Source organism: Prorops nasuta, unplaced genomic scaffold, assembly GCF_024137725.1.
Source record: "Prorops nasuta isolate Cenicafe-Biocafe unplaced genomic scaffold, Cenicafe_Pnas_1.2 PNAS00002, whole genome shotgun sequence".
Classification (NCBI taxonomy): domain Eukaryota; kingdom Metazoa; phylum Arthropoda; class Insecta; order Hymenoptera; family Bethylidae; genus Prorops; species Prorops nasuta.
In genome coordinates this window covers 6,732,287-6,755,969 of record NW_027116799.1, presented here as the reverse complement: position 1 = coordinate 6,755,969, position 23,683 = coordinate 6,732,287, and the positions used below count along the sequence as shown (strand labels likewise).

Genomic DNA, 23,683 nt, shown 5'->3' with positions numbered 1-23,683 from the left:
CTTATCGTTATTAAAAATAATACCAACCGTTAATCACTTCTTGCCTCTTCTTCTCAGCGACACTGAGTCGCGCAAGAACTTCCTCAGGAACCCCAACGCTCCATTCCGGAGGATCTGGTTCCACATCAACGTCGCTATCCCAAGAAGTTGAAGCGTTTGCGGCTCCTGCAGTGGGATGAACCTGTTCCAGACTCGTACTTGGACTATCCAAACTTCTCGTGGACAAACTACTGTTTGACGAACTACCAGCAGAATTACCCGGGAACGAACCAGGTGGCTCTCCACAGTCACTGGAAAAGGTATTAAAAAGTTAAAAATTCTGCATCTCGCTTCACGACAATTACCCTCCTACGTATTACTAACAAGAGCTTTAAACTTTCATATCACGAATGATTTATAATCTCAGGCTGACTTTTTTAACTGGGATGAACTTGAAGCTAATTGGTTTGAATAAAGAATAAACTCTCATTAGGAATGGTACCTTTCCGAGCGAGTGCGTCGTTCAGAAACCAGAAGCCTGTCATTATTCCCACTATCGGTTAGGACATCCAGAACGTTATCATCGGTATTGGAGTAAGTTTTAAGGATTCCGTCGGATGATTCAAAGGGCGATGAGGACTCCGTGTGTGAAACGGGGCTGGTTACGCTTTCGTCATTGCGAGAATGGGGCCGAGGTCGAATTCGTCGAGAGCTTCGTTGCCTCATTCTTGTATCTTGTTAGCCGGAACGGCTTCTACCGGGGGTTGAAAGGGATGAAATCGACTCGCATTATATTCACCCGTTACGTCTCAAATACTTGTGTAATGCACTTGCGCAATTTTCTACAGAATAGACACGTTTTTCCCATTAACATCCATCAAATTTATTGGAATAAGGTTTCTCAGGGCTGAAACTTTATAGACCAAGTTGTAAAACGATCCTTCAGTGTCTTATTCAAGGATTTAACAGAATGAATTATTCGCTTATGGTCTCCGTTCTCATCTTTTTTAATTATGAAGTATAACAGAGAGTAGATAAAAGTTTGCGCAATGATTTTCCTGACTTTTTCCAACACAATGATTATAGCAGTACGAACGGGTGGAAATTTCAGACCTAAAGGTTAATATTTTTCGGAGTGAAATAACAACCCAATGACATTTCAAGCTACCCTGACTTTCACTCCAAACGATACACAACCAGGAATATATTATGAATATATAAGTGACCTTGTTAAAAGTTCCTAAAATATTGATTTTATCATTCATTCACGCGGTGGTTGTCGCAGAGTTTCATCAATGACATTTTCTTCCGAAATAGAACTGAAAAATTCGAGTGCAACACCACGTGAATCGCGTCTACGTAAATCGATTTCTATTAAGGTACTGTTTAATCAAAGCCACTCCTTTACTATCGTCGTTATTGCAGTATTCAATTACTGTTACTCGCTTTATAAATTGTTTTCCAATTTCTCATGATCTACCAGCTGTATTTTACACGATAATTACCGAAGATTATGCTGTTAATTAACCTTGAATGACTCTCAAAGATTGAATTAATCATTACACCCAATTAAATTATTCAGTTCGAATGATTCTTCGCGACTGACATTTATCGCGGAATAATAATTGACTTTTGAACATTTTAAAGGAATTTTTCGTATTAAATACACAAAGAAAAAATTTTTTCATTCATTCCATCGTAATTCTTGAAGGATCGTGAAACTCTTGATCGTGGGGCATCAATGTTAATAAAGCAATATTGAGTCTGCGACGAATTTAATTCTTACACGATTAATGAAAGTTACGTGATTCGTGCCAGACTTTCGTCGCAGAATAACAATTGACTTTCGAGTATTTTGAAGAAATTGTAACAATGAATATACAAAAGAACGTTCTCATTTATTTTTTTCTATTCATTGCATCGTTAATCCGGAAGAATCACGAGACTCTTAATTGTGGGGCATCAATATTAATAAACCAATATTGAGATTGCAACAAATTAAATTCTTACACGATTAATGATTCATTACAAATTTTCATCAAAAAATAACAATCGACTTTGGAACATTTTGAATAAATTCTAACAACAAATGCACAAAAAAGAACATTTTCATTCAATTCTTTCCAGTCATTTCATCGTGATTCCGGAAGGATCGTGAGACTCTTGATTGTAGGGCATCAATGTTAATAAAGCAATATTGAGTCTGCGACGAGTTAAGTTCTTACACGGTTAATGAAAGTTTCGTGATTCGCGTGTAGATCGGTTTGGGGAGTGAAATATTTCTTGGAGAAGTAAACGAACTGGATAGGGAATGCGAGTGTCGTGGCTTAATCGGTGTCGATCGAGCCGAAGCTTATCGAAGCCGCTCCTTCATCACTTTAATCAACCCTAGGTATAGACACGGCGTCCAACTATGGTGTACGCGCGCCTGTGCACACAGCCATACTGCTTTAAAAACGCCAGAGTCATAGCTTGCGTGGGCGACCTGCCTAGAATCGCAATGGAGCTAAAAGTCGACTATTTTTAATACACTATATACCTTGATATATATCCTTTGCAAAACCCTCGCAAAAAACCAGTTAATTAAAAAAATCATCCTACACAGTGTTTCCCCTTCGAATTCGAAAAATTCGATAATCGATGGAGTTTAATTCCTGGAGTTTATTCCGTACGGAGTATCCAAACCCGAGGCGATTTTTTCATTTATACACTGCAAGATAAATAAGGTAATCCGTTGTACAGAATTTTACAGGTCCAATTATATAATTATACAAAAGACACGATATAAATTTTTACAATAATAAAAGATACTAAATTAAATATTTATCTCTCGTAGCTATCGATACGAGTCAATCTTTTCCTCAAAGAATTTTATATCCACTATCTCAAGCTCTGCCGAGTACCATTAAATTTTGAAATAATTCTTCATTTTCAAGCTGATTGGATTTTCTCGAGGAGGGAATCTTGAAAGAGAGAGAAAGAGGGGGGATGGAAAAAATTAGAGAAGGTTTTGTAATTTATCGGTGGGTTTAGTTTGTTTGCTCAATGGTGGAAATAAATATGGTTAGTATTCCTTGAAGAGCAAACGTTCAGCCGTAGAATCTAGCTCTACGCGTCAGGGACATGTGGGCTCTCCTCGCAGGCTCCAAAAATAGAGCAGCGATTATTATGTGGTTTTTGTACGTGTCAGTCAACCAGCGAGTCCCTCGAAGGTGCGGAAAAAGGAGAAAGAAGAGCGAGAAGTATCGAAGAGCCAGGAAGGATGGATGGGAGCTTAGGTTTTTCAATCATCGCTGATTGAATTTAATTGCAATCGACATGACCCGTATAGCGCTACTTCTTCGTGGAAACATTTCTATCCCAGTCCATTAAGCGAATGACGTATACACCCGTCTCCCTTCGCCAAATTAATCAATTGCAACTGCTCGATTCACCTCTGTATTCTTCCAAGTCTGAATCCCTAGCAACTTTCACCAGCAGCTCGAGAAAAATTTCTCCAAGACTCAACAAAAGAAACGTAAATAATCAGCGAGATGAAAAAAAATTTTTGGCTTTTTCTTTCTTTTATTTGGACAATCTTTCTCAGACCCATCGGGTCCGATCCGATTGTGGGGAAGAACGAAGCAGAGTTAAGCCGTTATTCGTCATTTACCGCAAAGCCGTGGCTCGTGTGCCACACACAGCAGCGCCAAATATGCGTGAATGTGACGCGTGGATAGCTGTACAACACGTGTGTCTCGAGTTTACCTATTATTACCCGGCTCAGGCTCAGCACGGGCGCTTGAACTTGAAAGGTCAAAGGTGATCCGACATTCGAACCGACGACAAATAATTCGACCATGTGTCATTGTCCCCGAGGAGCGGCTAAGAAAATCTTGTTATATTTCATAGAACCCTCGCTGAGATGTCAAGTGGAGAACGAAGAGATTGGGAGTATTTGCAGTGGAACGAATTTTTTTTTAATCGACCTAGGCGTTTCTGTTAGATTCTTTTTGTAGGATGAGTTAGCTGGGCAATGATTCTTTGGTACGGGCAACCCACGACAAGCTGGATTAACGTGAAATGAATTTTGTTTTTTTAAGAAAATTAGGAGTCTAAAGCTTGAAGCTTGTAATATTTTACGTGACAATGTTTTTCAGAGGAATCTTTACGATATAAAAGAAAGAATTTTGCAATCAAATCGAGAGGTACATGAATTTTTCTTTAATTAATTGAGACATTAGTGTTTTATGTTCTTATATAAAATAAGGTAAATATATAAGGGTTATTGGTGCAGTAAACTCATGACAAGCTAAATTAACGTGCACTGATTTGTTTGTTTATTTAAGAAAAGCAGGAATTTAAAGCATGAAGCTTGTAATATTTTACGTGACAATCCGTTTCCTGAGGGATCTCCAATTCACGAAAAAGACAATTTTGCAATCAAATTGAAGGGGACACGAATTTTTTTCTAATTAACCCAGAGACTAGTGTCTTATGTTTTTACATAAAATAAACTAAATATACAACAGTTACTAGTGCAGGAAACCCACGACAAGCTAGACCAACGTGCACAGAATGGTTTGTTTATTTAAGAAAGTCAGGAGTCTAAAGCACGAAGCTTGTAATATATTTTACGTAGCAACGCGTTTTCATTGGGGCCTCCAATTTACAAAGGGTCAATAATCTCAAAGACACTCGAGGTAAATCGAAAGTTCGACTTACGTACGTAGGTTCAATTAGCTTATGGATTAATCACTTGGTGAGTCCTATATATAAAGAAATTAGCTCGAATGAATTTAATTAATTCTTGGTAAGTCTTAATTGCGACTGGGTAATTTTTTCAGTTTACGAGAATAGAAAACTTTGAAGCTTTTATCGATCGGTCACACTAGTCCTGTGCACTATAAACCATCCGCTCTGTTGGTACTTTTTCATCATTGGGGGACTACTCGTGTGAGTCACCCATTTCGCGATGGAAACAGCGTCCACACATTCTACGCCTTCGCACTTTGTTTATATCTTCCTTGTACATTGTTTACGCCGTGTTAACATTAACTTCCCAATAAAACCAGACGCATCATCGATTTCCCTGAGACTACGAAGGAAAGCAGAGAAAATTCAACGATATCGCACATTCCCTTTCGATACATCCAGGAGTATAACCCTGAAGAACAAAAATCTTTGTAAAAACAGTGATAGGGTGCTGGAGAGGATATCCTGGCTCTGGGAGAGGATCGACGGAATTTGAATAATAAAAATATCGAAGGGAAGCACGAAGAGTCGTTTTTCTCTCCCAGGGAACCGGAAATTTGCATATTATTTTGTTTATACGGGAAACGTGACGCTATCGATGAACTTCCGGAGAGAAGAACTCGTTGATGGATCTTTGGCAAAATCAAATTCCTATGCTATCTCTACACTGAAATAAGAAGACTCACAAGGAACCAACACTCGACGTAGGAAAAATCAGAAAAATGAGAAATCCACACACTTTTGTATCTTCATGGTTTTTTCTTATCGTGCCACGGGTCGTTCATTGATTATACTTATAGTAATTATTTAATTACCGTGAATCACGTTTACAAATTATCGCGGTTGAACGGTTTAAAGAGTGAAATTTCAAGGTAGGTAAATATTCGGCTAAAATTGTCTAGAGTGACTAAATTAAGGTTGGAAGGAAATTTTTCTTTTTCCACAGGATAACAGTCGTTGGAGGTTCTCGACAACCGGAAGATAACGGTCTCGTTTAGGAATGATTCTGGCGGGTTGCAAGAAGGTTTCAGAGATGGTGGGACGGATTTTGGATCGAAGTTGGTCGCGTGGGCGTTTAGACCGATGAAGCGACGCAATAGCCATCCGCGAAATTGAACGTTGAGCGTCACACTGAAGGCCTGCTGGCTCCGATACACACCTTTACGAAACACAGCAAGTACCGAGGGATTCTGGCGAGTTTGCGCCGTTCGCACGTGCTTCTCTCCGGCGTGGCGTGGCGACAAAAAACCCCAGAAGAAGTTCGGGAATCTTTCAAACGCGTCCAAACCAATGCCAAAAATCTATAAGTACAAGTTTCGCGGTACGCGGGCAGTCGTAACTGTCATGCCAGATGACGATGACGCACCAAGGTCACCGGAATCAGCGAGATTCGCTACTACAAACGGCAAGCCGAACATCGCAATTTTTCGCTCGAGAACGATCATTTATTTCCCTGCAGACTACAATCATAATAATTTCGCTCGAAAATAAACGGAATTTCTCCTGAAAACTCTCCTCCAAACGTACCGATGAATTTGCCATTTTGCGAGAATAATAATAAAAAGCAGGAGCGATAAATCAGATTGATTTAATTTCGTTGTGGCAGATAAACAAGTCTCGCTTGAAATAATGTAACGGCAACTTTCTGCTAAATGTCGTACCAATTTATCAAAAGGGTGAATCAACCAGCTTGACGCTTGCCAGAAAACTGACCATTATCAGATCGTATTATAACGTTGCGAGCAGGATGATAATTGAGAATTATTACGGTCCTAGTAAGATTGAACAGTCTTCTGGCTGCCTTCTCTGCAATGTCGTTTACTATTTTAGTCCCTTGGACGAAAAAAGACAATTTTTTAACCAAGGTCGTTCGATCATTTTTAAATACAATAGTTTTACCGAAAAATACTCGTTGAATAAAACAGTTCAGTTTCAGGTAAGAGAACAAATGTCGTATTAATCATGATTTAATTTGAGAAACGATTGCGTCAAATTTTCGTATGATAGTTTCATCGAGTTATCGAAGGAGCTTCGTGGGAAAATTATTTTTTCTTATTTGTCAGCCTGAGACCATTCGTGTACCTAGTGCTGCATCTTAGGTGAATATTGCTCATATTAGTTCTGCGAAAATGTTATTCTAGGATCCAATGAAGCAGAAGCACTGAAGTGCTATTGCAATGGACCAAGAATATTTGTCTCGTGAGTTTTCCCACAGATTTGTCAAGAAACAAACACAACCAGGTACACAACACAAACAGCCCAAAACAGCACATCCTACTCACTTTGTTTTCGAGAGATTTGGATCGCTGGTCTTTCGTTTCTCTCGTAGCTGCCGCTGAAAATGAAATATTCCCATGAGTGAGACGTTCGATGAAGGAAAAATCAAGAATATCTTTAATAACAAAAACTATTGTTCTCTTACTTTATGATGTATCCGCTCCTTGTAACTTTCAGATCTGTTAATGTTTGACGTCTTTGGCTTATTGGAAATATTTTGTTGTACCCTGTGGATCGATAATACTCCAATTAAAGGTGAATATTGTGAAGTAGAATAATGAAGGAAAAGTGCTTGGATAAATAATACTTGCATTTCGGAAATGTCTTCTCTCGAGGAAGGATCGTCCATACTATCGGCGTGATCGCCGGAACCGTAAGCGGAAATGCGACCTCTTTCACTGTTGCTGCGAGAGTTTCCGGTTATGCCGCCTCCACGATGGTCTCCTAAAACCAGGAAAAATGTCAGTTACGCGATATAACTAAAATTGAAGAATAACGAGCAAATATTGCCAATATATAAAAATTACATTTTTCAATGGTTTATAAATAAAAACGAATGATCGATACGAGCCAGTATATATATATATATATATATATATATAAGAAAAATGCTATAGAAATATTTGAAATATCCAAGTGAACTGGGGCATGAGAATTATTTAGATTGAGATTGGCAAACAGGACATATTTGATTAGGGGAATACACGAAAGAAGAATTCCAGGAAAATCTCGAGTGGTGCACGAGCCAATATTTTTCGCCGCGTTATGTATATGCAGTTCGAGAGCTGCGATTCGCTCTAGATATTTAAGTGGCTGCACACCATCAGCCTGCTGCTGCTTCTTCGTTTGGCTTATGATCGAGCGTTTTGACTTTGCATTCGCTGCAATTATGTGTGCAAGGAACGTTAATCGATTTCGAAACTTTTACAAAAGTTTTAATTCACTGCTGAGATTTTTTTGCTATCACTTATTTTAACAGTGTTATTCCTGGAGAATCTCGAAAGTACCATTGTATTAGTATCCACGCTAGGGAATTCAAATGTAATTGCTATTTGGTTTAATATACCAATAGTCGATCATGCAAATTCGTGTAAAATTAGAAAACTTTTCTTTGGAGTAGATTGTGAGAAATAGGGAAAAAAGTAACCATTTTTTATTAATCGGAGTTGTAGAACGAGTATCGGTGTCACTATCATCGATGGTAGATCATTGAACCTTACTTAAATTTAAGAAACATTTTATGGAGTAGAATTTGAAAAATTGGATGAAAAAATAAATAAATATTTTTAATTGATAAGGAGTTTTAAGTGGAATCTGAAGGGAGTAACACAATCACTTTCACCAACGGTAGTTCATTCAGCCTCGCTTAAATTCAAATAACATTTTTATGGTGTAAATTTTGAAAAATTGAATGAAAAATAATTAAATACTTTAAATTAATAAGAATTTTGAAGAAGAACTTGAAGGGAGTAACGATCACTTTCACCAATAATGGACCCTTCAACCTCACTTAAATTAAAAAAACATGTTTATTCAGTAAATTTTTAAAAATTAGATGAAAAAATAATTAAACATTTTAAATTTATAAGAATTTTTAAAAGGAATCTAAAGGGAGTAACAATCACTTTCACCAACGATAGATCGTTCAACCTCGCACATAGATACAAAAAATCTATATTTGGAATAGATTTAAAAAAAAAGGGAGAAAAAATAAGCAAGAGTGAATTTGTGTGTGTGTGTGTGTGTGTGTGATTGATTGGAATATTTAGGATGAGTCTGAGGGGGGTCGGGGATAAATTTGGAGGGTTGGAATGCAGGAGGGATGAGGGTTGACTAGAGTGAGGAGTATTTTTAGCCGCGATGCGGTGTAGGCGCGTGTCGCGCAGGCCGGAAACTGCCTAGCGAGTTTTCTCTTCTCCTTCTGCTGGCTCGTGCCATGAAATTTTTTTTATTTTCCTTCCCCTTATGTCTGGTTCCCTCGCCCTCCAAAACTCTACCGGCATCCCCTCCCTGTCTGCTGCTATGCCATACTCCAACGACACGCTCCACGTTAATCTACCTTAAGGTGATGCTCCGGCTATAGTTAGAACGTCCTTTAGCCAACTTCCACTACGCTAACGCACTTCTCTGATAAGAAACTCCAGACTGATCCCCGGGCAACGGGAAAATTCACGTATACTCGTCGGTCCACAAAAATCTCGAACTACGCTCAACTAAAATTACCTCTAGGTATCGAGTTATGTGCGAGTAAAGCAATTATTAAAAAAATGTAAATTCTTTCTTACTTTCTTACCAATTTATCAATTGTAACAAATCTCGTTTTAAATTAAACTTACTAGAATAATAATAATTTTTAAAAACCTAAAATGTTTAATTTCTGGTTAACGAGGAATTTTCAAAATTATTATTAAAAATTCTAAACAGTTTCTTTTTAATAGAAATATTTTTTATTATTGAAAAAGATAATTGTTCGCCAAGTGTTCATATGCTACAGTTTTCGAATTTCCATGGGTTTATTATAGTACAGACCACCCGGTGCATATGCTACTTACCAGACACGGATTCATAAATTTTATTGGCAGAAAAAACTAAATTAAAAAATGTGAATGATAGGAATTTTTTCCGAATGAATTATTTATCATTACGGAAAGGAATAATTATTCGCCAGATGTTCGAGTCGTACAGTATTCGAGTTTCCACCGGTTTATTATAGTATAGACCACCCGGTGGATATGCTACTTACCAGACACGGATTCATAAATTGTCTCGGGAACAAAATATCCGGCCGTGCAAATCGCGAATATTGGAATAATTATTGGGCGATGCGCATGCACCTTACACACCTATCTAAACGTAATTTTCCATGTAAACAGAACCTTGGGCTCTTGGTCCGAGCTACTCCGGTTCTAATTCGAGCTTTACTACCGAAAGGCACGCGTGCTGCACTGGCGGCCACGCGTCAACTATTTCCACATGGAGAACACGTATTATAATCCCACAATCCAACTATCAATTCAACCATCATTTGCTTTGCATAAATGTGATAATGGAAAGTTACATTTTATGGGTATTATTAAAGAGAAAATTGTATTACAAAGTAAGGAAATTTTGCGTTTTACTGAATGAACTCTTTTTTTAAACTTTAATGTTAATTATTAATCGACTCAACTATTTTTACATATGGAGAACGCGTATTTTAATCCCATAATCTAACTATCAATCCAACCATAATTTGCTTTGCATAAATGTGCTAATGGAAAATTACACTGAATGGGTGTTATTAAAGGGAAAATTGTATTGCAAAGCGAGGAAAATTTTGCATTTTACTGAATGAACTTTTTTCAAACTTTAATATTGATAATTAATTGACTCAACTATTTCCGTATGGAACGCACATAGTGTAATCCTACAATCCAACTATCAATTCAACCATAATTTGCTTTGCATAAATGTGATAATGGAAAATTACATTTCATGAGTATTATTAAGGAGAAAATTGCATTAAAATGTAAGGAAAATTTTACGTTTGACTGAATGGAATAATTTCTAGATTATAAAATGTAAAATTGATTGATTAAATTATTTCCACGTGAAGAACACGTATTATAATCCCACAATCCAACTATAAATTCAACCATCATTTTGTTTGCTTAATGTGATTATGAAAAATTACATTTCATGGGTATTATTAAAGAGAATATTGTATTACGAAGGGAGGAAAATTTTGCATTTTACTGACTGAACTTTTTTCCGAGTTTAATATTGATAATGAATTGACTCAACTATTTCCACATATGGAGAACGCGTACTATAATCCTACAATCCAACTGTCAATTCAACCATCATTTGCTTTGCATAAATGTGATAATGGAAAATTACGTTTCATAGGTATTATTAAAAAGAAAATTGCATTAAACAGAGAGGAAAATTTTAGATTTTACTGGAGATAGAGTATTTCTTGGAATATAAAATGTATAATTGATTGATCCAACTGTTTCCACGTGGAGAACATGTATTATATTCCTATAATCACATCATGTTCGATAGCCATCTTAGCTATAACCAATAAAGAAATAAATAAAAATAATCCTACACAATCCAACTATCAGATCAACCATCATTTTACCTTACCTAAACATGATAATGGAAAACTACATGTTATACTCGTAATTAAATCGAGAACTGCAATTAAACAGTGAGGAAAATTTTGTCATATAACTAGATCAGCCTTTTTTGCACTTTAACATTGATGATCAATTTGTTGAACTACAATTAACAAAAAAAATGTTAGATTATATTCCCAAGAGTTCCTACGCTGAAAAAACTTGTTTTTTTCCAAAAGTGAATTAAATGAAAGCAAAGAAAATATTTGTGTACCAATAGATTGATCGATTGGTGAAATCGTTGGAAATTGGGTTTTGTAAATACAGAAATAAATCAAATAATTGATTATTAAGTAGTTGAAGGAATAATTTTTTAAGAGTCCAATTGATCGATAATGATATTTATTGGACGAGTGGAGATGATATTTAGGTCAATAATGATAGAATTTTACCAGCTACACTTGTTCCATTCTGTGGGATTTCTTCTTCGTGAGTTTTGATATTCTCGTTAGGAACAGAAACGTCAAGCCTGTCCAAACGCACGATTAAATCGGAATCAACGTTTTCCCGATTTTTTCTCACTGCCACTATGCTTTCCCAAACTTTTCCTGCTAGAGATGCTTTCGAGACACTGGAAGTTGGTGCAGATGATCTGGTTTTGGTGCTTTTTGATTTAGCCTTCTTGGCGACCTTGTCCTTGCTCACCTTCTCCAACAGGACAGGTGGACCTGAATTTTCACATTTTCCACACTTTTCACTAATCATTAATTCCATCAAGGATTCTCCTTCTTTTTTACGATTTGGATAAGCTGCACTTGCTAAATGGAGATTTCGTGTCGAGCCTAAAGCTCGTATAGTTTCAGAGAGTAGTAAGAGTGGGAAGCAGACCGTGAAGCAACGATCAAACCAGTCATTTACCTATTCTCCATACACTTAAATTTTCTCTGGAGAAAAAGTTCTAGTGAAAACTAGTAAAACTGAACTTCCGAGAGCTTCAATAATTTTCGTTATCAGATAAAATCTTTCATCTTTTCAACTATGACCTCCTTAAAATTTAATTTAATATTTTATTATAAAAAGATAAAAAGTATAGGAGCACAAAGAAAAAAAATTGACGAGTAAATATCAAAGCTTATTTGAATTACAAATACATGATAAAATTAAAAAATAACTGGACAAGTTCACGTGTGCACAGAGATAATATATAAATTCTAAACATGTAATATTCAATTGCAGAAAATAAGTAAATCAGAAAAAATGAGAAATCACAAAGAAAAAAATTGACGAGTAGAAAAGTAAATTTCAAATCATGTTTTAATTACAGTTACTGCAAAGAATCAGTACTTAATAACTCATCTAGTTCCCGCGCACATTGACGTGACACATTCACTGATAGGAAACACCGGTTACTGGATAGCGGTCAACGAGTTACGTTCGCAGCACATAAATGGCGTCCCTATTATTCATTTCACACGATAATTCCCACTGTACTTATTACGAAGACCACAATTGTTGCATCAATTCGAGTTAAAGTAGCCGAAACTAATTGATCATAAAACCGTCCGATCCTTTCCTATCGAGCCAGTGACACGAGTCGATTATACAATTAGAAAAAAAAATAAAAAGGATTAGCAGTGAAAGAGCGACGAGTTTTGGGCAAACCTAAGTAGGGTTCAGGAGTGAAGAAGCACCCTGTTGAAGAGCCCTCAAGGCCAACACATTTACAGGAGCAAATACAAGTACAGCAAAAACTCTTCCACCACACTCCAATACTGTCCACCAATCCCCATTGAGAATCGTCCAAGCGAATTTCAAGTGCAGCTTATCCAAGGCCAGCCAGTAGGGTCCGTGTATATATATATATATATATATATATATATATATATATATATTAAGAGGAGAAAAAATAGTAAAAAATTTCTGCGAGTGATAAAAAAATGGTAAATTCTATACCATCGTTTTTGAACTTCCGGTTGAATCTGTTCCTGTAGCGATCGGAGGACAGTCTGAGGTTGACGAAGCTGATCAGGGGCGAAAGGTTATTGGAGGTGGGGTAGCTGGAGGAAGCAGCTTCCCCCTCCAAGGGATCTAGCAACTGTTGCACCTCGACCATGTGCGATCCTTCTTTCTCCCCCTTCTTTTTAAAATCCCCCCTCCCCAAACGTTCTCTCTCCTCACAATCTATTATCAACCAACCAGCACAATTTTCACTCTCACCTCACCTTAATCCTCTCAACGACATTTCACACATTTTTTTTTTAACTTTCTAAAACTACAGGGGCTTGCAAAATAATCGTTGTCCCTTCGTTTGAATATTCTCTCTGTTCCAGTCCCCTCTCGAGATGCGCCGGCAGCTCTGCAACAGCAGCCGGCTAGACACTAATTTCTCCACCGCGAGTCCCTCCAACAGAACTGCTCTATGTACTCCGTTCATCAGTTTCCGGTCTGATCCCTCCCAACCTCCACCAACTCAACGCACACGCACTCTGGATGAGATTCCTTCTCTCACACATTTTTTATCCTAATTTTTTGCTAGTAGATACTGTATTTTGTACACTATATACTTTCGAAATTTATCAAGGAAGCAGAGGCAAGCTCGCGAATAATGAATTTCCTCTATTAAATATTCCCTCGTAATACATCGAAAGAAAGCAAACACGTCGTGTTGCGTAAAATAATTGAAGCCAGAGATAAGGGAATTTTTAGAACACGTTAAGCGTAGATAAGATGGAAATTGTTATTAGGTCTATACCAATATCAAATTCTCGGTAGTTGTAAAAAGTGTGTAACATTGTCGAAGGCAAAGTTCGTGTTTTAAAGGAAATTTTTAAAAATAGATTATTGGAATATAGAACTCGTTTAATCTTCTGATAAGAATTATATGCATGTGTGATATATCTATTAGAGACTAATTAGGAATGTATAATGATTTTTCTCGCAGCTGCTTCGCTAATGCTACGATCAGACAGGGTAGGTCGCAGTGGAGAAAAATCAAAAGAGTCGAGAGTTCAGTGTTTCGTAGGGGGTCAGTCACACTTTTCTTGATTTCCTTCCGTTCTTTTCTATGCTGGCGGATGGAAGGACGCGGCGCAACTGTTGCCAACGCGTGTGCAAAGTTTTACTATCGCTGGTTCTGCGCTGATTACGACGACACGAAAATGATAAAGATGCCCACGCTCGACACGCGCGTCCTCCAAGCTGGCCATCGACGATCGATCACTCACGAGTGCCGAGTGCTCATTTTCCCTTCTCGTCTTCCACGTTTCTCTCCCATCTCTCCGCAGCCAACTAGACACTTATTTTCGTTAACCACTCTATTTTTAAGTGGATCTACTCTAATTGATCGCTGAAGCCCTCGTGTGCACTGATCCATCTTCCTCTTCCAATGTAAAATCCAACGTGATCTGCGTACAATTGCGAGTAGAATCTTCTGAAATGGAATTTTATTAGAAAGAAGATTCATGAATCGAAATTAAAAGGTTCGAGGGATTATGAGAGAGAATATCGAGTAACCATTGCTGAGAACGACGCCAGCTGTTGCGAAAGACGCGGAAGGCAAACTCCCTTAATTGTCCCGATGATATTTCTATTAGCACTCGAAGCATTGACGTGTTTCATGACGTTATCTCTTTGCACGTCGATCTTCGCTGGTAAAAACAGTCTTGGGTGATTCCTCTTGCCAAAATCTCTCGACGATACATCTGTACTATCCTTGTATTGGAATTCCCTGGACGAAGACTCCTCTTTTCCCGTGCAATTGTGGTTTAGTTGGTTATGAATTTTTCGTGTGTCTTTGTTGCGATGATCGATGAGTAGCTTGATTGCAGTGAAATAATTCTATAGTTAGGATTAGAATTTCCTTGACGAAGACTCTTCTTTCTGTAACGGTAATTCAGTTGATTATCAATTTTTCAAGTATCTTTGCAGTGGTGATCGATGAATAGCTCGATTGTAGTAGAATAATTAAATGTAGAAGAGTAGAGTGAAGAGAGAGAGGGAGGGAAAGAGAGAATTATTCAGGAAAATTCGTTGTTGATATACATTGAGAGTTTCGTTTGAACTGCTACTCGGAGCAAAGTCTGCTGCAATTGGTGATATTGCTAGGCGGTGCGTGGACACGCGTCAGGGCCGTAACGATAAATTTGGTGGTCAGAGCAAACAGCGCATGTTTAATTAGAAAGAGATCAGAGATAAACCACATTCTGCCTACGCAGTGAAAATTTGATTATTTAACATTGGTTTTGATACATATGTAGATTTCCAAGGTCCTTTCTATTATCACTCCTTTTATTTCCATTGAAAATTGTATAAAGAATATTCCCATTAGTTTCACGATAATCTGTAGGATAATAATAATTTTGTTGACTCGAAAGCAAAAATGTTTACCGAGCTAAGAGAGCTTGACAAGTGAAGAGTCTCGAGAGAATATTTGAATACGATGAGTCATAGAAACTTTGCGATGAATTATTAATATTTCTAATATACTACAGGCCTAACGGGACCAACGGAACATTTCTAGTTGCACGGAATGAAAATGAATGGCCAACTTATACTAGGAATTGAGTATTTACACTAGGGAGTAACCTTGCGATACACTCGAATATACATATTTCATAAGTACTACGATACATAAACTAGGAATAATAGAGCGTAACGCCAGCTGACAATAATCCTGCCATGGTCAATTAGATTAATTAAATTAGTGTCAGCTAATTTACAATGATGAAAACACTGGAAACGGAGTTGGTAATTCAGTCGTTCACAGCAAATTTCTGGCCTTTTCCGGACGAATTAAACGTGAATCTTAAAAGACTGGCAGGCTCGAGAAGCTTGACATCTCGATTATCGACGATTGGTAAACAACCAAAATTTCACTAGTACGTTAAAAATAGCTTCGTTCTCATTCACAATTTTTAACTTGCTGCGAGTGAAATTCGTAAGGTGTCCAGCTTTATTAATGGTAAAATCTTGCGAATTGATGCGACGTGTAATCTTCTTGGCGGAGAGCTAAAAAACTGCGATTCCTGTGTTTCTTCAAGTTTATAAATCACAGTTGGAAATAAAAGTCTTGAGAGAGCCACCTCGCGACTCATTTCTTTATTAATCGTACAATTTTATAACATGGTCGTACGTACATTAACACGTCCGGATGTATCTCATGAAAGTAATCACAAGTTGGCACTGGACCAAAAATGATTTAACAGTTAGATCAGACGTATCCGACCATGTCAGGGAGATATAAACACCGGTAAATAAGACGCTAAAATGAGGCCATACGTTAGGTAAGACAGCATGTACTTCTGTCTACCCACACTTGCCCCTTCCTCACTTTTTAAGAAACATCTCGAGAAAAGTATGGCTCGTATCAACCTCGTTCATTCTTAATTGCACAAACGCGTGTAACTTAATTGGCATTTTGAGGCTCGAGAAAAACTCACCGTTTTCTCCATCTGTGAGTACAGCGCTTTCCTCCTCGCTTCGTTTGATCCTTTCAACTAAAATGACAAGAAACACATTTTAGAAACATTCGAATCGTAACACAATTATTTTGTAACAATAGAGAACATTTTCTTGTTGAATCTTAAACTTACTATGATGCATATGATTCTGGGAATGATGATGCGATGATGGAGGCTTTCTCTCAGGCCGAATTTTCTCCATTAGTTTGCTGATTCGATCCCCTTTTTCCTTCCTGACCAATGGACCTAGACAATTTTCATCGACTACACGTACACACTGGCGATGAACACTCAAAATACAGTCTGTAACAAATTTGGAGAATTAAACAAAGTATAAATATTGTATTGCTGTACGGAATACACCAAGAGGCTAAATCGCATTTCTCTTGCTTCAAAAGCTCTTGGTAAGTAATTTTGAAATGTCTTACGAAACTTACCACTGCATTGATATCCTTGAGGACTAATGCCGCCAATAATCAATTGACAATGATTACAGTATGTTACGGTAAAATATTGTTGAGCTAAAAAATGGTGGCCCCTAATCGTCATCTTCCTCGTTTTTCCTGTGAGCAGTCTTGCTCTTATATTTGATTTATCTTTTGCAACAAACGTCGGCACTCGCTCGAGAGATACTGGTCGAACTTGAAAAATTTTTGTGAGTATTGTGGCTAAACCCGCTGCTATTGTAAATTGTCGAAGCTCAACATTTTCTTTCTCTATGTCTTCTCTGTTAAAGAAAGTATAATTAATATCATTAATACACTTTACTGGAGGATGCTTGAGTTTTTATAAAACATAAACAAATACTTACAAAAAAGGCTCCATTTTAGGCAAGAGAAACGTTTCGATAATTTTGGTCTCTCTTGTCTTGTCGTTGACACTTTCGTCTAATTGAGCATCGCACGGGCCAAATAATGTACCTAAACCTGCAGTTCTCTTTTGCTGAAAATCAGCAAGTTGTTCGTTCAGCTCTTTGTTTGCACGCGTACGTGCTTTCACAAATATTGTACGCAAAATTTCTTCTTTATCAGATTCGTGTGAAAGAACGTCGTCTATTTCGCGTACAACACATTCATCTACATTGTGCAGACGTAACGGCTGAAAGAAACCGATTCATTAATATTTGTTGTTATCGAAATAAATCATAGAAAACGTTAAGATGATTTTTGATAACTTACTGCACCAGGTACTAGAAAACTAGAATGAATTTCATAAGCCCACTTTCTCATCTCTTTGGCGTTGCCATCTCTATATAAATCCGTTATTAAATAGAATAACTGTAAAATATGAGACATTAATATTCACGAAAATAAAAGCTACTCTTACGAAAAGCAAAAAGCTTACCAGACTGGAAGGATCACTGTTTGATAAAACATAATTAATAAATACAGCGAGATGTCCATGGTGCTCCTTTAGCCTGGTCAATGATTTAAATGGACCATGATCCTCTAGCTGTCCCTGTAAGACATAAATAATAAGTTTTATGACAATAATCAAATATTACAAATTAAGAAAAAAAGACATCGACTCACGACTTCTTGATCACTCATATCATCGTCTTCCATCGACATAATGGATTGTTGTATTGTTAATAAACCAGGAATGCTTTCATTCATATGAGTCTGTGGAAAAATACAATTAAAACATTGCAATGAATAGAAACCAAATGCAATCACTGAAAAAATGATGATTACATCGTTCAAAGTTGGAGAAGTGGAATCATTTCCTGGGCTAGGCGCTGGATAAGGTGGAGGTGGAGTTCCTGGAGGCGTGATGTGAGAGCGTTCGTCCATATCATTATCATTGTGACTGATAACGTGTCCAGGAGGTGAAAGGTCACTCATTGATTCACTTGCAATTAAACGTCTACTGGCTTCAGCAGGTGATATCATGGTTGCCCCCAATTGCTCTGGGCTTGATTTTGTTCTCTGATGCTTATTAAGAGAATTGGCTGAGCTCAAATTGGCGCCCTGTGAAAACTATTAAAAAAAAACTTTTTACAAAATTTAAACATACAAACCACTCAACAATTTACAATTATACTAAAAATTCTTAAACATATTTAATCAACAATTATACTATACAGTATACTTATAACTAAATAGATGGAAACTGAAAAGATATTGATACAAAACAGGCGTTTCTACGAATGTGGGCGAAATGCGTTATGCATAAAGAAAATAAACTAAAAAGCTGAAATAAAGTAACTGGATAAACGAAAATGGTAGGTAGATACAGTTTCCAGTCAGATTATGCATAACGAAGATCAATTGATAATGTTAATACAATTGCGTATTATCGTGTATTAGAGCACACGTAACGTGTTCCTGAGGTTTGATTCTAAAAGACGTTCGCATTGAAAGATGTTGTGGTCTAATGCGAACATGTTGAAGAATTGGATGACCTAACGCGAAGAGAGACAGAAGATAGAGAGTAGTAAGAGAGGGAGAACGAGAAAGAAGAAGAAAGAGATTGGGCGATTAGACTACTTACAGAGTTAGGTATGCCATGACTGGTGGCTGAGGGCGTTAAATGAGTCAGCAGTTGTCGCTCCAGCTCCGACTGGGCTACGTTGTGCGTGTTTGCGGTAGGTGGAGGTCTAGGAGGCAGCGGCGGTGGAGATAGGCTTTGCATGGATAAGGACTTACGAGAGGGTAGCGGTGGCGGTACATCACCGCTGCTATTACCCGAAGCTGGATAATAACCCGGGGAACACGAGGTGCTTGTTACCAACGAGTTAAGCTGTAAGACACAACAAAAGCTGGTTAGGCGCAGTTAGCCAAAGCCTAAAAACACCCTTGCGCAGCTGAAACTTTACACTTTTGGTTTGTTAATAATGTTATGCGCTTAATCTATTATCTATTCTTCGTGAACCATTGACGTATTCGTTATGCTCGACTGGGGGACCCGAGACAATAAAATATAACGTGAACAAATCGGTACGTTATCAAAAACAGAATTGAACTGAAGCTTGAGCGACTGGAGCAAACAAAAGTAGAACAAATACAATTGTATACAAAATTATGGCTAAATTCTTTCATCAGGCAGTCTATAAATTACATGAAGAGTACTAAGAGGTATTTCTTGCTGGTTGCGAATTCTGGTAAATCAGACGAGGCAGTACTCGACCATGAAGCCACTAATCTATGATTCGAAGCATAATTGTGATCGTGGAGACAACGGACCTGCTCGCTGTTCGTAATGGCCGCGAGTTGGTCTTGCAAAGTGCGAACCCTTCTCTCTGCGTTTGCTAATTCCGCTTGCACCGCCGTGATGTTATTTGCATATCCAGCTCCGGCTTTGGCCAAATCACTGCGCAACTTGTCCACGTAGCTCTGCTCTTTCTCCAACATCAGCTGGAATGTGTGAACCCGTTGGGTTTCCAGTTGCCGTTTCTTCTCGTGCTACAAAAATTCAATGCTCATCAAAATTTTACAAAACAACATGTATATATATATATATATATATATATATTTCTATAGATACAAGCATACACACATACATTCAATATGTTTATATCTATATACAGTACACAGTATTAATTTTAGCGTGTATAGAGAACTGAATATGTGAATATGTCTGGTGTATACACCGAATAAAGAAAAAGAAATTGTGAGCGTATCTTCGGAAGACTGTTCATCGACGTAGTGAAATGAACACTCTGTTAGATAGCTTTTGAACAGATCAATGCGGGACAGAAAGGAGATTCTAAGAGATTAAAGGCTTCGCTCTTACTTTTCGCGTCTTCGGTGTCGAGGTTTGAGGCATCCTGTGCGTTGTCTGCGGTAAGAAACAAAAGAAAAGAAAGAGAAATGAAATAATAAACGTGTAAGCGGGTGAGTGAGTGCGAGCTGCAAGAAAATCGAAGCAAACTCTTGTTATTTGAGAGTACAGAGTGGTGTCGACGAATTGGGTGGGGTTAAAAACCAGGTAAATATTGCAGAATTATGGAGTGTAATGTACTAATAATTATCACACATTTTTGGCCGATAAGAAACTTACGTCGACGGGTTGTGGGCCGGTGATGCGAGTGTTGCACGGTAGCGCACCACCTGCGGGGGCTGTGGAAGCTCTGTGGAGGGAAGTGGCGCTGCTTGTTTGGGGCGACGGTGGCGCCACCATAGCTGCTGCAGCTGAGAGGCTAGCCGGCCGCTGGTGCTGCTGCTGACCGGCCGCCATGCCAATCTGTAACGACGTTGCTGCGGCTGCTGCTGACTTGTTCGACCCAACTGGCTTCTGCTGCACCGTCAGTACCACTTGTGTCGAGGCTACAATAGTTCAAGGTCCTTGATTAGTCACTTGCTTGCCACGTTTTCAGCGCACCTTTCACGCCCGGCCCATCGCAATTTTCTCAGACGCCCATTTACTCGCCAAACAATCCCATCCTTAATACGCTCTTGAAAAACCTTCATCCTCCATTAATCATCCTGTCCCGAGCCACAACTGTAAACCCTCCGCCATCGCTGCTGCGGCTCAACTTTTCCTTCATTTATCTCCATAACAATGTGCTACTTTTTTGTTTTTATGTATATACGAGTGTACAGTATATAATAAACCACCGGTCCACTTTATTAAACGAGCTCCACTCAGCGTCTGCTTCCAAATGGTAATGGTAATTTTGTAATCGAGTCAGTCTGATGTTTCTTTTCAAAACTTGGAACGAAATGGGATGATATTTTATTATTCTTATGTGTGTATGTATGTGTGTACTTGGATCGAGATACCTGCGTTTACGCAACGATCCACGACAGAGAATTATCAACTGCACTCACCGTAGAACAGAAATACTCGAAAATTCATCTCTCATGAAATGCAATTCTGTGAGTCACCTGTGAATGACTCGTGCTTTCAAGATAAATCTAAATTGTTTGTGGAATATTTGAAACTCTTACATACAAGGTTTTTCCGAAGAAGTGGTGTTTAATAATCATGTTCTTGTATAAATAAAGCTCTACTGGTTCTTTCGAGCCATGAGTCGTTCGGGATTTCGTTGAATGATATAATATATTGTTAAAGGTTAATAATACTATTTGATTGAATCGAGCAGTGTCAAACAATGCGTAAACTTTTGATTGGAATTGTATACAATTTTGGTGAACAAAGCATGGATGATCAAGCCATTACCTAAATAAAGCTCCACTGGTTCTTGCTCCCAGGCTTCTTTCAGGTCGTAAGCTGTTCGGGTTTTCATCGAATGAAAAAATCTGTTATAACACGTTACTAATACTAATCAACTGAACCTAGCACAGTATCGAACACTACTTAAAAATTGATTGGAACTGTATAAAATTGTAGTTCACGAAGCAAAGATAACCAAGTTGTTATCTAAATAAAGCACCACAGCTTTTTTCAGGTCGTAGGTCGTTCGAGTTTTCATAGAATACTTCACTGAAAAAATCTATTGTAACTCGTTGAGTTCAACTGAATACAACAACACTGCTCAGAATATTAATTGGAACTGTTGTATAAAATTGTGGTTCACGAAACAAGGATAACCAAGTCGTTATCTAAATGAAGCTCCACAGTTTTTTTTCAGGTCGTAAGTCGTTCGAGTTTTCATGGAACATGACTGAAAAAATGTATTGTAACTCATTGAGTTCAAATGAACACAATGACACAGCTCAGAATTTTGATTTAAACTGTTGTGTAAAATTATGGCTCACAAAGTAAGGATAGCCAAGTCGTTATCTAAATAAAGCTCCACAACTTTTTCAGGTCGTAAGCCTTCAAGTTTTCATGGAATACTTAACTAAAAAAAATCTATTGTAAATAAATGGATTCAACCGAACACAGTAATTAATGCTCTTCAGAGTCTTGATTGAAACTGTTGTATAAAGTTGTGGTTTACGAAGCAAGGATAACCAAGTCGTTATCTAAATAAAGCTTCGCTGGTTCTTGCTCCCAGGTTTCTTTTAGGTCGTAAGTTATTCGAGTTCTCATCAAATGCCTGACTACAAAAATCTATTGTGACACGTTACTAATACTAATCGATTTAACTGAACGCAGCATCGAACGCTGCTCAAAGTCTTGGTTGGAACTGCGTAAAATTGTGATGCGCAAAGCAAGGTAAAGATTTCTCTGGCGACCCGAGACGGGGGATATTCGTGTAGCGAGAAACGCTCTCCCAGGTGTATATTAATATGAATGACGAGGTCCAGTGTTTACAGAACGCTGACGACTATCTTACCATGCTACGTGACCGGACCATGTGGATACTCGTTTTTCGCCCCTCTCGATTAACATAATTGCCAATCGATCAAAGATAGGATATCCTCGAGTGAGATCTAACACTGGAGAAATAAATGTGAAAGAGTTGTATGTAAACACGAAAAGAGTGCTTAACTGAAAGTTTACATGGGAAGGGATATTAATGACGATTGAGAATGTGTCATCTAATATAAATAAGAATGCATCGACCTTTGAGTGTTTTATATATATCTATATATATATATATATTACTGAGAATATATATCAAGCGATTCTTATAAATATTGTTCGAAAATTGCCAATGAAATATTTACTTGATATTAATGGAATAAAATACATGGAAATTGATTTAACTAGAATAATTTTCATTCAATTCAATCAGTTGTTTATTAAATAAACAAACCCCTTGTTGATCAAGTGGTCTATGCAATAAAATGGATTTTAAGAATTGCAAATTGACCGTTATCAAGGGAATGTTTACTGTATTGCTGTTTCGAATCGAAGTAGACAAAGCAGCAGCAGACGAAGAGTGGAAACGGTACGTATATAAACAGTCACCGCTATAAACTCCTGTGCTTACATCACTGGAGTCAGTCCGCGGCTAAAGCTTCTAATACTTACACTTTATGAGCTCGACAACATCCGTGTGCGTGGATTGCATAACGTTCACCCCGTTAACCTGTAAGGTCGATGCTGCTTATAAACTCTGTCTTCTATATATACTATATTAAGTACATATTCTATTGTCGTGTGTATTCGAAACGAACTCACCTTGATTATTTTGTCGCCCGCGTGAAGACCAGCCCTCGCCGCTGCACCGCCTACAATTAATAGCGGACACAAAATAGAGACTATTTTACAAATAGTTACGGTATAAGCCGTTGGCGCCTCGTTCATTCATCAGAGGACGCCGGAAATGAATAT

General features: G+C 37.8%; 2 protein-coding genes across 3 annotated transcripts in view; both read right to left on the bottom strand.

Annotated features, from left to right (window-relative positions):
* LOC136783316 (rho guanine nucleotide exchange factor 12-like) overlaps nt 1–23,683 on the bottom strand; it is a 29,390-nt gene that overhangs the window by 3,447 nt on the left and 2,260 nt on the right. The window contains exons 3-20 of one of the 2 annotated variants that reach the window (XM_066743401.1): nt 23,531–23,580; nt 23,381–23,438; nt 20,555–20,820; nt 20,288–20,332; nt 19,738–19,956; nt 19,046–19,294; nt 18,247–18,531; nt 18,085–18,174; nt 17,897–18,010; nt 17,731–17,829; nt 17,364–17,650; nt 16,990–17,279; nt 16,685–16,855; nt 16,532–16,588; nt 7,302–7,434; nt 7,136–7,217; nt 6,996–7,048; nt 28–290 (exon numbers count right to left, since the gene is read on the bottom strand). In XM_066743401.1, the coding sequence (XP_066599498.1) occupies nt 28–290; nt 6,996–7,048; nt 7,136–7,217; nt 7,302–7,434; nt 16,532–16,588; nt 16,685–16,855; nt 16,990–17,279; nt 17,364–17,650; nt 17,731–17,829; nt 17,897–18,010; nt 18,085–18,174; nt 18,247–18,531; nt 19,046–19,294; nt 19,738–19,956; nt 20,288–20,332; nt 20,555–20,820; nt 23,381–23,438; nt 23,531–23,580 (2,811 nt within the window). The remainder of the gene's footprint in view (nt 1–27; nt 291–6,995; nt 7,049–7,135; nt 7,218–7,301; nt 7,435–16,531; nt 16,589–16,684; nt 16,856–16,989; nt 17,280–17,363; nt 17,651–17,730; nt 17,830–17,896; nt 18,011–18,084; nt 18,175–18,246; nt 18,532–19,045; nt 19,295–19,737; nt 19,957–20,287; nt 20,333–20,554; nt 20,821–23,380; nt 23,439–23,530; nt 23,581–23,683) is intronic. The other variant, XM_066743411.1, reaches the window with a different exon arrangement.
* On the bottom strand, nt 13,218–16,508 carry LOC136782276 (uncharacterized). The gene is made up of 7 exons (XM_066741597.1): nt 16,423–16,508; nt 16,340–16,353; nt 16,204–16,274; nt 15,969–16,100; nt 15,723–15,824; nt 14,607–14,930; nt 13,218–14,523 (listed from the first exon to the last, which is right to left on the bottom strand). The coding sequence occupies exons 1-7, from the start codon at nt 16,506–16,508 to the stop codon at nt 14,314–14,316; spliced, it is 939 nt and encodes a 312-aa protein (XP_066597694.1). The 3' UTR covers nt 13,218–14,313.

What these genes read in the sequence shown, in the direction of transcription:
- LOC136782276 (XM_066741597.1), bottom strand. Translation starts at nt 16,508, where the DNA reads ATGCCAATTAAGTTACACGCGTTTGTGCAATTAAGAATGAACGAGGTT. An exon ending in TACGACCATGTTATAAAATT is followed by an intron (nt 16,101 to 16,203) that starts GTACGATTAATA and finishes GCAGTTTTTTAG; the next exon opens with CTCTCCGCCAAGAAGATTAC. An exon ending in TGGCGTCGTTCTCAGCAATG is followed by an intron (nt 14,524 to 14,606) that starts GTTACTCGATAT and finishes ATTCCATTTCAG; the next exon opens with AAGATTCTACTCGCAATTGT.